The sequence below is a fragment of the Engystomops pustulosus genome, chromosome 8 (assembly GCF_040894005.1).
Source record: "Engystomops pustulosus chromosome 8, aEngPut4.maternal, whole genome shotgun sequence".
Lineage (NCBI taxonomy): Eukaryota > Metazoa > Chordata > Amphibia > Anura > Leptodactylidae > Engystomops > Engystomops pustulosus.
This window is the reverse complement of record NC_092418.1, coordinates 33,824,035-33,840,447: the sequence shown is the minus strand read 5'-3', so window position 1 is coordinate 33,840,447 and position 16,413 is coordinate 33,824,035. Positions and strand designations below refer to the sequence as shown.

Here is a 16,413-nt window from a genome sequence, read left to right as displayed (position 1 = left end):
TAAATGATCACACAGCTCCCTACAACTACTGGGTTTCAAAGCTGGACATGTGGCACGAACTGGCGCTGTACGCCTTGGAGGTTCTTGCCTGCCCTGCCGCTAGCGTCTTGTCCGAGCGGGTTTTCAGTGCAGCTTGTGGCATCATCACCGATAAGCGTACACGCCTGTCGACTGACAGCGCTGACAGGCTGACGCTTATTAAGATGAATAAAGCCTGGATTTCTCATAATTTCCAATCTCCACCAGGTGAAGGAAGCTCAACCTGAATAATTTATCCACTCCTCCTCCTCCTCATTTTCCTCCTTCTCCTCCTCTTTGTACACTAAAGCAGTGGAAACTGGCTCTAGCTATAGTACTTTATGCATTTAATTTTTCTGGAGGGCCACCTACCCGGTCCTCTGTTTTAAACAATTTTTGGGAGTGCCACATACAGGCACTCAATCTATTCAATTTTTCTGGAGGGCCACCTACCTGCTCCTCTGGTTTGAAAACTTTTTTGGACTGCCACATACAGGCACTCAATCTATTTCATTTTTCTGGAGGGCCACCTACCTGCTCCTCTGGTTTGAAAACTTTTTTGGACTGCCACATACAGGCACTATCCAAATTAAATTGTCTCCATAGCAGCCTCCACACGTTGTCTCCATTGCTACCTCCAAAAGTCGTCCATATAGCTGCCTCCATACATCGTCCCCTTATCAAACGAGGTGTGTCAGGCAGAAATTTGGGTTGTTTTCATGGATTCCACATCAAAGTTGTTAACTTTGTCGCCACCCTGCTGTGTTATCCACAAAATATACTGGCAAACTTTTATCATTTACCAATATTATTTCAGCGCTTCTTGCGCATCTGTTTACATTCCCCTCACCCGCCATATCCTAAACTTATAAGAGCGCTACTACACTTGATCTTATACAAAAGGTTCTCTTAGAAGTGCTGTTTGGGGAGTAGCCTAGAGACAGGGGCTTGGATTGGCGAAAGCTCGCCTGGCAGCAGAGCGCCAGCTCCATGCGCATCATGCGCTTCTTGCACATCTGTTTACATTCCCCTCACCCGCCATATCCCAAACTTATAAGAACGCTACTACACTTAACTTGGTGCAGGCTGGGACCGAGTCTGACCCTGGGGCTGGTCATATACTGCCGACGCAGAGGATTGCGGGGCCTACCTCGGTCCAGGTCTCAAAGGCCTAGTATAACTCCTCCTCCTCCCACCCCTCCTCCACCTCCTCCTCCTCCGAATTACCATCCGTGGCCATGGCGCCATCAGTCGGTAGCTCTAGGCACAGCAGCAGTGCCGTCACTAAGCGACAGCAGGCGGTGCTCAAACTGCTGAGCCTAGGCGATAAAAGGCACACCGCCCAAGAGCTATTACAGGGCATTCCACATCAAACTTGTTAACTTTGTCGCCACCCTGCTGTGTAATCCACAAAATATACTGGCAAACTTTTATCATTTACCGATATTATTTCAGCGCTTCTTGCGCATCTGTTTACATTCCCCTCACCCGCCATATCCCAAACTTATAAGAACGCTACTACACTTGATCTTATACAAAAGGTTCTTAGAAGTGCTGTTTGGGGAGTAGCCTAGAGACAGGGGCTTGGATTGGCGAAAGCTCGCCTGGCAGCGGAGCGCCAGCTCCATGCCAAGATCCAACTAACATAGTTTTAACTGCAGCACCTTTAATCTACTACTAGTTCACTGCCTCCATACATGGTCCCCTTATCAAACGAGCTGTGTCAGGCAGAATTTTGGGTTGTTTTCATGGCTTCCATGTTAACTTTGTCGCCACCCTGCTGTGTAATCCACAAAATATACTGGCAAACTTTTATCATGTACCGATATTATTTGAGCGCTTCTTGCTCACCTCCTTTGGTTCCTCTCTGCCACCCATTGGTTTGAAGCCTGAGTCCATTTAGGGTATGTCGCCATTCCACTCTCTAGCCTGCCGCTGCTGCCGCTGCCTCTGCATGCCGTCCCCTATAGTGTCAGGGTCAATTATTGGATGTTTTAGATTCTATCTTGCTTCATTCTGTCACTCTGTCATGGTCATGCTGTTGCCCATAATTTTGGCATAATGGTGCATTTAAGCAGCCTCAGAGGCATCCATGCATGCTGCCCCTGCTCTTTCCTGTCCATTTCCGTGGTGTTTCCATCCTTTTCTGAGGTTCCCAGGTGTTTGGCCAAGCTTCCCTGTGCAGAGCCTTGGTCCCCTTGAAAAATGCTCGAGTCTCCCATTGACTTCAATGGGGCTCGTTATTCGAGACGAGCACTCGAGCATCGGGAAAAGTTCGTCTCGAATAACGAGTACCCGAGCATTTTAGTGCTCGCTCATCTCTATTTGTGAAGTAAAGGGTTAAAATGATCTTTATTGTGTCAACATCACTGGGGGATTGAAATTTGAGAATTTTCTTTAATGGGAAAACCCCTTTAATTGCTTACCAAAAACATCTGTCTGTCTCCCGTAGACTTTGTTCTGGGCTGCAGCCTGTTTAGCTGGCTGTGATGGACAAATGCATTTGCCATTCATATTCCATCCCTACTAGTCTGGTTTGTCTTGATTTCAGGGAACCCGTTTAATCACTTTCTTCTCGGGTTTCGGATTATGCTTGCATGTCATGCTTTCATGCTTGCTGTAAGTCTTCTTGGGAACTTGCTAACGTCTTCCAGATCTCCTTATTTCTTAATCCTCTGCCCACCTGTTTGTCTCTGGATTCTGTACTGTTTTGTCCTCTTGGCGTTGACCTGTATTTGTACGACCATTCTTTTGTGTTTGTTTAGCCTTCTTTCACTTGGACACATGAAGGAAACATCCACCAGTTACACCTATTATCTAGGGAAGGATAGGCAAGTAGTTAGGTGGCATCTTTCTCCTTTCTCCTAGCAGTTATCCATTCCACTTATCTACCCTCATTAAACTTCACAATCTTAGGACAGTGCCCCAGTGGAACAAAACTCAGTGGAAGGAAAGAGAATTACTCTTAATAATTGGATTGCCATACTACTACTCTTAATACAATTTACATCAAGCACTTTACAAATGGGAAGTGCCAAATTATTAAATAAAAGTAGGTAGGAACAGCAGGGTAGGTCTAGGCCTATACTATTTCCTAGAGCCCTAGTAACTATCTGTTAGCTAAAAATTGATTCCCTCTGAACCCTATAAAATCAGAGTTATAAACTTGCCTGGTAACTAGGGATCTATAGTGTTAGTTGTGGGGTATGGCCTTATGTCATGTGGCCAGGGTGACATCATCACAGGTCCTTTAGCCTCTTAACATTAACTGTACCACATGCACATATCAGACCACATAAAAATCACAGCATTCCTGCAAGGACTTTTACTCCTTTTACTGTCTATGCAGGCTGCTGTGATTTCACCTGATATGATTTCATTATATACATACTTGATATACAGTTGCTAGTGTTAAGGGGCTAAGGGACCTGTGATTATGTCACCCTGGTCAAATGACATTACTGCTGCATGCAGAGAAAGCTTGGGGAGGAGCTGCTGGATTCAGCCCGAGGAGGCCACGCCCACCTAAACTCGCTATAGACATCCTTGAATACCAGGTAAAATTATATAGTTGAATATATGGGAATCTGAGGAGAACATTTTTTAGCTAAAATAAATTACTAACTATGGCTCTATGGGAACCTGCCACTAGCTGTAATTGTGAAAAATGTAGTGACAGGTTCCCTTTAATAGAATATAGAGTCTTCATATCTTTAGAAAATATATAATGATAGCCCCCTTCTATGTAAAAAGGATTTCTTTTTTCAAGGTCTGTGGGTTTGGGGTCTAGTCACTAGTGCAGACGCAGCGGGCTTCTGAATTACTAAAATGCTGTTCATTTAAATACTGTTTGAGCAGCAACTCAGTAATTCAGAAGCCAGATGCCTCTGCACTAGAATGGGAGCCAGACCCCACAGACCGTTTTTCTTAATTTGGATACATTGGGGCTTATTTACTTAGGGTCCGCGGATCGCATTTCTGTCGGACATCCCGACGTTTTCGGGGAAGGGGATTGTGTCACACACGATCGGATTTTGGCGCAATTGCGCCGACTTTCATGCGACAGAAATGGGGGGGGCGGCGGCGTGCCGTTGGACAATCCAACAGATTAGGACTAAGTGCAGAATTTAACTTTAAAATTGTGTTGCAAGATAAAGCACTTACATGGGAACAAGAAGGTGAACTCCGGCAGACCTGAGCGGGGAAGCGACAGATGCAGGATATCGCGCACACGATCTTAGTGAATCGAGCCAGAGTGCATGATCGTCGGAAGAAATCCTCGGACAGGCAAGTAGATGTGCCCCATTCTGTCGGCTCTAGATAAAGTGACTGCAAGAAAAGGGGAAGCTAACAGCTATAGGATGGCCAAGGGACTCCTCTAATGAGTGTATTACGTGGTTATATGCGTAGCATAACTGACCTATAACTATTCCATCCCCAGATGACTATCACTCATTGGGGCACATGTACAGTATTATTGTATTCCTGCTCCCTCTTTTGTCTGCACACTTTTGTGCAGTATTTTTTCTTTGGTGGTTTGAGTTTTTTGGTGACTTTTTAGTTGCAGGTGTTGCAGTATGGGTTGATTGTATTTCTATTTGTGCCATAAAAAGAGTATTTGGCTCAAAAATAGGAAGTGAAACATCTGTCTTGCAAAGATGCCAGAGTAACACTGCAGGAGACACACGAGCTAACTTCTTAACACCATGGCATTAAAAAAAAGTGTAAAAATGTAAAAAAATATGCAAAAAGAAATAAAACCACGTCAAAATAAAGATACATGTCCCCCATTGACATTAATCTCTAAAGATTGTATTTGCCCTATGAGCATTTGTTTTTATTAGTTTTTAGCTTCTCCCACCAACGCTTCCTTTTCTCTGTGATGTTGCTACTGGGAATTTATGTCGGGTTTCTCCATAGCGTGTCATAGATTTCTTAATAACAAGTTTATCTAACAAACAGACCGGATCCACAGGACCGTTGACACTCTCATTGTCATTCGATGACAGGTCCTAACGTACGATCTGTATAGAAGGATGAAAGTCTTGTCACTCAAATAGTGAATAACAAAGGTGCTAAATAAACATATGCAGCTTTTTATAGCTCCAGTATATGAAATACAGGATCAATATTTAAAGTATGCACATTATGTGTTATTGACTACAGATCAGTCAAGATTTGACAAATAAAATAAACTATTGTCTATAAATAGAACAAAAGAAATGTGTGAAAAAACTTCTACTATAATACCTAGCACACCTAGTAACGTACTTTCCCTGAGCTTCCCCCTGCTGCAAACACCCTCCTCCAACACCCTGAGATTCCATGGTCTCCCCGTCCTCATTAGTAAATACAGTAAAACCTCCTCAATCGATAGACAAATTCTTATTCACACCGGGGGAGATTTATCAGTGCTTAGATGACAGTTTTCTGGTGTAAAAACACTAAAATAATCACAATTCCTTGTGCACTGCAAGAAATTGCATTTATTCTGGAGACTATGCCACCTTCACGCCATTAGGGCGTTGAGGGTTTCGTGAGGGGGTGCGACCGCTGGTGGAGTGGCCTCCATGGGGCATTCCTGTGCCATGCCTGCGCACTTTCTAAAAATCTCTGAACATTTACCACTGAATGCTTGCAGATTTTTACTCATAACTCCTGATTTATCCGTCGTGGCGGCGGGGTGCAAGGCTTTATCACACGCTGAGGCATGGAGCGCCGGCGTATGAGAAATCTCCCCCACTGATTACCTGAGGCAGATATTCAGTTTCACTCTACAGTATATTCTACATATGGGCATTCTTTTATGAAATGACTATTCCTGTAAAAAAATGACAAAAAAACAAAAAAGAAAACTGTTATTCTACATACTACATATAGCTGGCAAAGGATCAAAGCACATGTGCCTTCCCTGCAGTTAGAATACAATTACTGCAATTTCGGCAGTAACAAACTTATTGATACCAGAATCTTTGAGTTCCAATCCGACACCTTTTCACTCTTTGGACAGGACCAGGCAGCACAGGATGGGTCACTTTACAATAGCAGGGCACTACTGAGACTGCAGGAAGGCGCCATGTCTGGCAAACTCTGTGCCTGGGAGACAGGCCGTGTGCCCACAGAGAAGCCTCCGAGTGCCATCTCTGGCACCAGTGCCATAGGTTCGCCACCACTGCACTAGATATATGTAATAGTATAAACACTGTACTTCGGCATTCTACTCCCACACTCTCCATTATTTAATTATCCTTTACTACACACTGGGGGAGATTCATTGGAGGACATGAATCATTATTTCTGCTAGTCTAATTGTCTCTCTTTTGTCGTTTTTGCGACTTTTTACCATTTTTAAAGCACACCTTGGTCTGCACCTTGTGCAGTGTGCCTTATGTATCTTTATTTTCCAGATGTTCCGAGCGACTTTTCACTTATGTTTCACTTTTTTGCTTATTTTTGCGACTTTTTAGGCGCAAATCTGCACCTGGTTCAGGGCAGGTGCAAAGGAAGAATTTTTTTCATGGACCCTGTTTTAACATGTACATTGGAATTATTTCACATGCTTTAAAAGTTTAAAATTTTGCACAGTAACCAGTTTTTTTAAAATTCCGAAATTTTTGCATTTATATATTTTTTTTAATTTATTGGTTACTTCTTAGGGTGAGGTCACACATAGCATTTTAATTGCGCTTTAATTGCATTTTGAAACCTATTGCAACAGCTGAGGGGAGGTGATTTGCCTAATTACATTACTGTTAACATTTGTGTTTACAAAACGCAATATAAACGTGACATTAACGATTGTGTTAACATCGTGTTTACTATGCGTTTTGTGAAAGCCCTGCCTACCAGAATTACTATTTTGAACTGGGGGAGACTATTGCAAAAACTCTGCTACTTCAGATCTGCTAGATCACCACCGGGTGGAATGTAAAACTGGGATTCAAAAAGCCAGTCTTGATGAATTCCCACCTATGGATCTATATTTGCACATTCAGTATTGACATATGCAGAAGATTTAGTTTAAGTTGTGCCCTATATGAAAACAGGATAAATATGGGGAGCTAAGCTCTTCCTTCATTGTATCACAACATCCCCTCAAATCTATACCAAAACTAAGCTGATACACATGTAATATATAGTGCACCAGAACTAAGCTCATATTACTAATCCAACAGCAAAACCAAGCTTGTAACAGAAATAAAGCAATATACATAAGCCCAGTACATCAATACATCAGAAGTCAAAAACAGGCTAAAAACATGCCTATTCAATCAGAAATTAATAAATATAGCACCAGAAGCTCAGTATATCAACAAAGCACCAAAACCAGGATCAGAGTATAAAGTAACAGCAAAAAGAATATTCAGTGAAACACCAGAACTAGGCTTGGTACATACAGCACATACAGCACCAGAACAAAGCTTTTTACAGAAACAGAGCACCAGAAGCAAGAATCGTTCATAAACATTGTATCATAAATAAGCTAATAACATAAATACAGCACCAAAACCAAGTCATAAATATACTTAATTGCAATATATTAGTGCCTACAAAGTGCCTTTCTCTAGACTTCTCAGCTGATACAAATACACAGGTTCTGATGACACCACCTAGCTTTCCAGAGGAACACACCCACCTAAGCCAAGGTAACTGACTCTAGAGGCAGCTGTCAATCACCGCTCTCAGCCAAGCACAGGAGTCGGATACCTGATCCCTTTCAGACCACTGCAAGAGCAATTCAGCGAGTCCTGACACAACACAACATGTTAAAGGGCAGATGACCTTATACATATCTGCTTACTGCTCATCTATAGGCCACCTGTAATGAGCACTTAGCCCATTAGGATCTTTGTCTTTGTTTTATACCATGGTTAAATACATCCTATCCTGAGTACAATGCAGAATACATCCCATCCCATCCCTCTATTGTCTGATATAAGTGCTTTAATATTGTCTTTAATGATGCGTAACACACAATAGCCCTGATAAGAGTCTATGGGCACAGGACTGCACCTGGCACTGCCAGTGAGGAGGTCCCAACCCACGTTATATATGACATAAGCCTCTAAACTGAATCACTATATGAAGTACTATGAAGTATATGAAGAGCGGACAAGAAACTTCTTCAACACAAGGACCGGCTTTCTATTCAAGGTGTAGTAGATGTTACTTTATCCTACTACTACTGCATGAGTATGTCATATAAAGATGATATATCTTCCTTTTTTGTGTTATATTATCAAGTCTTTCATAGTGGCTATGCAAAGCATGACACCTATATCTATGGAAGAGGATGTCTCACATGACCTGGCCTTGTGATAACATTGAAATGTGCTACTAACATATTGGGGCTCATTTACTAAGGGTCCGCGGACCGCGATTCTGTCGGGTTTCCCGAATATTTCCTTTTTGTGCCGAATTGCCCCAGGATTTTGGTGCACACAATCAGATTGTGGTGCATCGGCGCCGGCTTGCATGCGACAGAAATCGGGGGGCGTGCCATCGGACAACTCGACTGATTCGGACAAACCGCGGAATTTAAAAAATGAAATTGTGTCGCAAGATCATGCATCGGGAAGAAGAAGGTGAACTACGGGGGGAACTCAGCGGGAAAGCGATACATGAAGGAAATTAGACGCACGATCTTAGTGAATCGCGGCAGACCCAAATCCTCGTCGGACAATGCACCGCGGGATTGCGACAGGACCGGGTAAGTAAATCTGCCCCATTGTTTTGGATTGGTATTAGACTTCACCTCTACCTCGTACTGACACTATATAGCATTTTTATTCAGGTAACTGTGTAAAAGATAAGCTATGAGATTTGGGAACCAAATTGTATGGCTTCTATGTGATACGTTTATACATACACTGAATGACAGTACACCATGTATACAGGCAGTCCCCGGGGTTACGTACAAGATAGGGTCTGTAGGTTTGTTCTTAAGTTGAATTTGTATGTAAGTTGGAACTGTATATTTTATCATTGTAATCCCAGCCAGAACTTTTTTGGTCTCTGTGACAATTGGATTTTAAAAATGTTGGATTGTCATAAGAATCAGGATTAACACTAAAGCTTCATTACAGACACATGTGATAACTGTTACAGCTGATTATTGTAGTCTAGGACTAAAGTACAATAAATTACCAATATCCAGAGGTCCATTTGTAACTAGGGGTCATATGTAAGTCGAGTGTTCTTAAGTAGGGGACCTCTTAACCAATGTGAATGTACACAATTTCAGTTTAAGACTGTAGTCACACACAAAGTAAATTTTAAGACTCTTAAGGGGTCACTTATCTTATTGCTGTGTGTTTTGGCTGGTTTTTGCTGTCTGCTTCTTTGGTAATTTATCAATCTCACTTTTTCCTTGTGTTAAATGAGTTTTTTTTTCATCTCTTTTTGAGACATTTGTGCAAATGTCGCAAAACAGTCGCACAAATCTCTCAAGTCGTTTCTTTCCATTTTCTACGTTTCCCTTAAGTATGGTTTTGTCTGGAGTTTTTTGCGCCAAAAAATGTTGCAAATATTAGACAATTTGATAAATGCCATTTGCGACATTTAGCACATCTGGAATAGAAGATAAATGTGTCTTACTGACGAAAAACAAATGTCCGGCGGGCATTTCAAAATGTCCCCAAAAATAGAGAAAGATAAATAAAGATAAATGACCCCCTTAGAGACAAGAACGTGTTATCACTGACCCCCAACTGCATACATTGGTGATTTAAGCCACAACTCATAAACCAATACAATAATGTATTGCAGAATATATGTGTCTATGATGAGCCTACTAATGCTGCAGGATCCTAATTGTTAATTAATGTATTAAATTCACTTTGCTCCAGTTTCAGGGAATAGTACAGTTTATAGAGGACATGTGGAAGTATTTGTGTTTCATCTTCTTGCTGTTCTTTTTCAATAAAGAAAGTTTTTGCAGCCCCATAAATAACAATAGTAAGTATGAAAAATATGAATGTAAGTAATATGAAAGTATGCAAAATATTAATGTAAGACATGCATCTATCTATCACCTGTCATCTATTTCATATCTATCTATCTATCTATCTATCTATCTATCATCTATCTATCTATCTATCTATCTATCTATCTATCTATCTATCTATACACTTTGTAAGTTGAGTCTATAACTGGCCATGGATATTATCTAAATACCAGCAAAATGCTTACCCAAAGCTATTCCAGGCGAAATTCCCAATTAAAACACATGGTAACATATATAAGCTCTAAATGAGGTAAGTGTCTGACATATTCTTCTAGCAGAGGTTTATAAAATAATACATGAAAAGTACAAGCACCAGCACAACCCTGCATAACACGTATAAGCGTAGCCGCTGCATCTCAGAGGTTCCCCTGTCTAATAGATGGGGTTTTTGTGTTGGGTAGTTATTAAGATGAAACTTGATCACTTAAAGAGGACCTGTCACCGCAGAAAACCGAAGGTCCAAATGAGCCCCCCCTTAATCCTCCCCCCAGCCCCTTTCTCCTTAGCCATTTTTTTTTTTTAATTTATGTGCAGTAAATTGATTTAACACGATCCTTTAACATTGATCCTACCTCTTACAAAATAAGCCCCCGCCAGCGGACACATTGTACGAGAAGCCGGCAGCATCGCATCCGCGGTGCGGCTGCAACCTGGCTTGTTAAAATTGACGGCCGCGCTGCACTGTCAGCTGTCACTGAGCCGGGCTTCTTTACCGCTGCACGAGAGCCGGCAGCTGGCCGGGGCGTGCTTGGGGTGTGTCGGCACGCCTAATGAATAACGCTGACTGCCCGAGCGCCAGATACACGATCCGACCTCTTATTTGGTAAGAGTTCGGATCGTGTTAAATCAATTTACTGCACATAAATTTAAAAAAAACAGCTAGGGAGAAAGGGGCTGGGTGGAGGATTAAGGTGGGCACATTCATTTGGTCCTTCGGTTTTCTGCGGTGACAGGTCCTCTTTAAAGGAAACCTACCACTTGAAGTGGCAGGTTTCCGATGGCAATACCGGGCACCAGCTCAGGGTGAGCTGGTGCCGGAGCTTATTTTAGTTAGTGTTTTTAAACTTTATAGCCGGCGCAGGCAGGTACGCGCTCGGCGCTTACCATGCGCGCGGCTCTCATTCACTTCCTATGTAGCCGCGTGCATGGTAAGCGCCGAGCGCGTACCTGCCTGCGCCGGCTATAAAGTTTAAAAAGTGTTTTAAACCGCGATACCGCGTTTAAAACACTAACTAAAATAAGCTCCGGCACCAGCTCACCCTGAGCTGGTGCCCGGTATTGCCATCGGAAACCTGCCACTTCAAGTGGTAGGTTTCCTTTAAGGTTGTAAAGATAATTTTTCTTTATTAAAGCTCACAAAAAGTTGTGTCAAGTAGCAAAAAAACAGTTAATGTTAACTTAATGTATTAATAAATACATACACATAAACAAAACTAGCACCACAGAAAATGATTAAAACAATTAAAACATTTCTTCTTTATTTTTTTATGCTATTTAAAACGTGTTGCAATACTGAGCTTGGCTCCTCATCGGGAGTATAGCATGTCGATGGATAATGAAGAGCCCAGCTCAGGCTTCAAAGGCTTTTTTCATAACATTGTTACCTTTACAACCTTGAGTAGTGATGAGTGGACCCGAACCAGGGTCTGAGTTCGGCTTAACCCACCCACCGTTAACGTCCACCATCAGTTAAATTACCCCTGGCCGTGCGTGCCGGTCCCAACCTGCCAGTGGCACTAGGTTCCACCATTCTGGGGAGGATCATAACTCCCCTATATTGTCATTGGAGGGGACAACATTCTCCAAAATGGCTGCACACAGAACTGCCGGAAGGTTAGTGCCAACGTACATGGCCGGGGTAATTTAAAAGTCACTGATGACTCTGCTAGCAGTATTTAAAAATTCGGTGCCAGAACTGATTGCAGATGCTACTGGTTGGGGTCCAGGTTCTTGTACCCCTGTTCAGCCAAGTTCTACGGAACCACTTATCTCTCCCCATGAATGATGACATTTCCTATGGCCATTGCGATCACTGAAAGAGGAAGCATCCTAAAATCTACCTTATAAAATAATAGGGCACTTGAAATTGTCTGTCTTCTCCTTATCTCCCTAATTTTCCTGATCTGTGCAATCAATTAGGAATTGTAGTCCCTCCACTTACAGTGCAGTAGGGCTCGGTGAAATCAGAGGTTTCAGCCAATATATATCCAATTTATTAAGCCAGCAATAGAAGTTTTGTGTATGTATTTACACATTTACATGTATATTGTTTGGCCATAATTCCTCAATTTACTGTATATTCAGACGCACAGGCAATACTCCAATAAACAGAAGTTTAAGGAATTCATGTAAACTCCCTAATATATTGTGAAAGTAGTGATACATTTCATGCAAGAATGAATAGTTTTTCCATAAACTTCCCTATTATATCTACAGATGAGCTTCCAGCAGACAAAAGCAGATGCACATCAAATACAGGTACGTGGGAATTTATGTTCTTTAGAAACACTGAAATCTATAAAAAGCTGTTTGCAGGTCAAAAAATCCCAAACTGCATGTCCCTCTATTTTAATACCTTTATAGTTAAAAGTATTGGAATATGGGAAAGGTACACATCACATCCACATGAGTTTTGATGATCACAAAGCCATTAAGTCGTATGAAGTTGGTCCCTTACAGTCTTCTCGAAAGGCTTGTATTAAGGACCATGTATGTGGACATTATCCTTCTTGAGCAGACATCACAATTGGCACCCGGCAGTCAGGGAGGTAAGCTCACAAGGCATTCACTGATTCAGACTCCCCGATAGAGAAGTGTGTTTGTTGCTCCACAGAACATTGCTGCTCGCCCATGAAAGCCGGTTATGAAGCTACTGGTTTACAGTTTTGGTGCTGATTAGAGATGAGCGAGCACTAAAATGCTCGAGTGCTCGTTATTCGAGACGAACTTTTCCAGATGCTCGAGTGCTCGTCTCGAATAACGAGCCCCATTGAAGTCAATGGGAGACTCGAGCATTTTTCAAAGGGACCATGGTTCGGGAATAAAATGTGTTATTTAATTGAAAAAGAATGTCTTCTGATAAGTTAGCAGATGTATGCAAACATCTGCAATCTATTCTTCACTGTTCCGCGCGTATATTATCTCCCGACAAGTTAGCAGATGTGAAGAACAGTGAAGAATAGGATCATTTAAGTGAAAAACACAGTGAAGAATAGATTGCAGATGTTCGGCACATCTGCTTACTTGTCGGGAGATACGCTGTCTCCGTGCCCCGCTGTCTCCGTGCCCCGCTGTCTCTGTGCCCCGCTGTCTCCGTGCCCCGCTGTCTCCGTGCCCCGCTGTCTCTGTGCCCCGCTGTCTCCGTGCCCCGCTGTCTCCGTGCCCCGCTGTCTCCGTGCCCTGCTCTCTCCGTGCCCCGATGTCTCCGTGCCCAGCTGTCTCCGTGCCCCGCTGTCTCCGTGCCCCGCTGTCTCCGTGCCCCGATGTCTCCGTGCCCCGCTGTCTCCGTGCCCCGCTGTCTCCGTGCCCCGCTCTCTCCGTGCCCCGCTCTCTCCGTGCCCCGCTCTCTCCGTGCCCCGCTCTCTCCGTGCCCCGCTCTCTCCGTGCCCCGATGTCTCCGTGCCCCGATGTCTCCGTGCCCCGCTGTCTCCGTGCCGCTGCCTGATGTCTCCGTGCCACTCCGTGCCGCTGCCTGATGTCTCCGTGCTGCTGCCCCATGTCTTCGTGCTGCTCCCCGGTGTCTCTGTGCTACTCCCCGGTGTCTCTGTGCTGCTCCTCGTTGTCTCTGTCCTGCTCACCGTGTTCTGCAATGTGTTCTTCACACATATATATTGTTCTTCACATACTATTTTGTTCGCACCGTTCCGCGCGTATCTTCCGACAAGTAAGCAGATGTGCCGAACATCTGTAATCTATTCTTCACTGTGTTCTTTACTGTGTTTTTCACTTAAATGATCCTGTGTTCACTGTTTTTATTCTATTCTTCATTGTTCTTCACTGTGTTTTTTTAATTAAATGCTCGATCTCGAGCAGGGGAAATACTCGTCCGAGCAACGAGCCGTCTCGAGTACCTTAATGCTCGAACGAGCATCAAGCTCGGACGAGCATGTTCGCTCATCTCTAGTGCTGATATTAATTCACTGTGGAGGCTACTGAGCGTTGGTGACTTTGTTGGTGACTATACACCTCAGCACTTAGCAACCCCATTCTGTCACTTCATGTTTATAGGCGCTGAATGAGGCACCCAAATTCAATGATTGTGTAGCGTTGAGTGGACCTGAACTATTAAGTTTGAGTTTATACCAAACTTTGCCATTTGTGGTCCTCTGGATCGACCCCACACTTATGAAGTTCAGGTCGGGTTTTGGCTCAATAATGTCCGATTTAACTCTTTAATGCATTTAAATCAATGGAGCACGTGAACAGCACTATAATGCTAGCAGCACAGGACGCCGCCATTTTAGGGATATTCAAAGTTTTTACGTTGACATAATCAGGAGCGACCACCCTTCCCAAAATGGCAGTGTGTACAGCCACAGTGATTTCAATGCTGATGGCAACTATGCTGACTGAATTTGAACAGTTAACACCTATGTTACTGGTGGGAGTCCACCAGTAACATTGGTACCAAAAGATTCTTTAAATTTGGGTTTGTCAGAACTTGCCCAAACCCGATTTACATGGGTCTGCTCATCAATAACTGTGGGTGCATCCAATACTTTGCCCACATAATGTAGATATGTTATATTTATCTTTGTGTGACCACCCAGTTATCTTTACTGATACTCCTCATTACTTCCAGTTTTCCTTTTTCGGCAGAGTCATCTTCGCTTACATACTTGGTGGATACCACTGGTTCGATGCATAATGACCTTCAGCAGCTAAAATTGGTCAATGGTTGGCTTCTCCATCAGGTGTCAGCACGATACCCTTGTGGGGTACGGACATACACAATGGTGGAATACAATGATCCAAGTAGGATTATATTTAGATAATATTTCATTCTTTAGAAAACAATATTTAAAAAATACACTAACACTAACTTTTTTCTTCCAGTAATTGGACCAGTGCACACAACAGAGTCCATAAGTATATTCGACAGTTTCTTCGATAATCTTACAGTACGAGGTGGTGGGGACTGTCCTGAAATGGTCGTTACTGGACTACAGATGGCTTTGGAGAAGTCCCCATATAACTCTTTTATTTTGGTCTTAACTGATGCATCTGCAAAAGATTATAATGATGAAAATCTGATAGAAAATGTGTATTCTCTCATAAACACAACACAATCAAAAGTAAGTGTTCAAGGAAATATTCATATCTGATACATATATCCATAAGTATAAGTTTAAGAATTGTGGTCCTCTATCTTCTGTCACCAGATGCTTCCATAGTGATGCTGGTGTACTTGACACAGGTAAAGGCGGCGCATTGGTTAACTGTAGGGATCTGAGCCTTCACTGATCCTGTCTATGTTTTCCATCCACGGTTCTACTGTTGAATGTATGTGCACAGCAGGACAGGACTTCCCACTTAATCACCTAGTATCGGTTTTCCAAAGGAGGAGAAATCCTTCCTCTGGACTGCCCCAGTGAAGAGACAGGATAATGGTTATGTTATTTACAAAACAAAAGGCTGGAGCAGTGCATAATTAGGGTGAGGAGAAGTGCTGAAGCAGCCATGGGAGCGACAGAGCCTCATTATCATAATTGTATAATTGTTTGTTTAAGCAAAACCACTCAGTTTAGGGATTAAACAAGATATATTTATGCATCTGTGTAGCTAGCGCATTCTTAAGGTATGTTTGGTTCATAATGCATATGTAACGTCCAGGACGTCGCTCTATCCGCAGTTGGCGGAATACATGGCGTTTATTTGTGTGTGAACTGTGGCTTAATTCTTCTGTTTGGATAAACTGAGCCACACCCTGCTCCTTGAATTTCTGTCCTGCCCAGCAAGGGTTACTAGCCTGATGGACAGTTGCCCAGTGTACTGGGGGAGTGTCTGGGATTGGCCATATATACCTGCCCATTTCCATCATACCTTGCTGGTTTTGAGTCTTGTCTTCCCTATGTTTCTGGTTCAGTTTTACCTGTCTCAGTTTGTCTGCCTGTATCTGTACCTAACCTGTATATAATCTGCTTGATCTTGACCTGACCTGCGTATATCCCGCCTGTACCTGTATTTGGATCTGACCTGTGATTATCTGTTGTTTTGTCCCTGTCTCAGTCCTGTATTTGTATTCTGTGCGCCAGTGTGAACACTGGTCTATACCTGTATTCCCGTTACCTGTCCGCTCCACCATCCAGCAGCTGCCAGACAAAGTAAGTCTTCCCTGTCATCTTGTAGGGCCGCTCAGGGACCGTCAATTAGCTTCCTGATAGTGGGTT

At 43.0% G+C, this 16,413-nt stretch overlaps 1 protein-coding gene across 2 annotated transcripts in view; it reads left to right on the top strand.

Annotated features, from left to right (window-relative positions):
* The first annotated feature begins 8,052 nt into the window (after nt 1-8,052).
* Nucleotides 8,053-16,413, top strand: part of LOC140075106 (uromodulin-like) — a 37,020-nt gene continuing 28,659 nt past the window's right edge. Inside the window, exons 1-5 of one of the 2 annotated variants that reach the window (XM_072120609.1) lie at nt 8,053-8,172; nt 9,867-9,975; nt 12,461-12,502; nt 14,843-14,998; nt 15,080-15,318. In XM_072120609.1, the coding sequence (XP_071976710.1) occupies nt 8,101-8,172; nt 9,867-9,975; nt 12,461-12,502; nt 14,843-14,998; nt 15,080-15,318 (618 nt within the window). In that variant the 5' untranslated portion in view covers nt 8,053-8,100. The remainder of the gene's footprint in view (nt 8,173-9,866; nt 9,976-12,460; nt 12,503-14,842; nt 14,999-15,079; nt 15,319-16,413) is intronic. The other variant, XM_072120610.1, reaches the window with a different exon arrangement.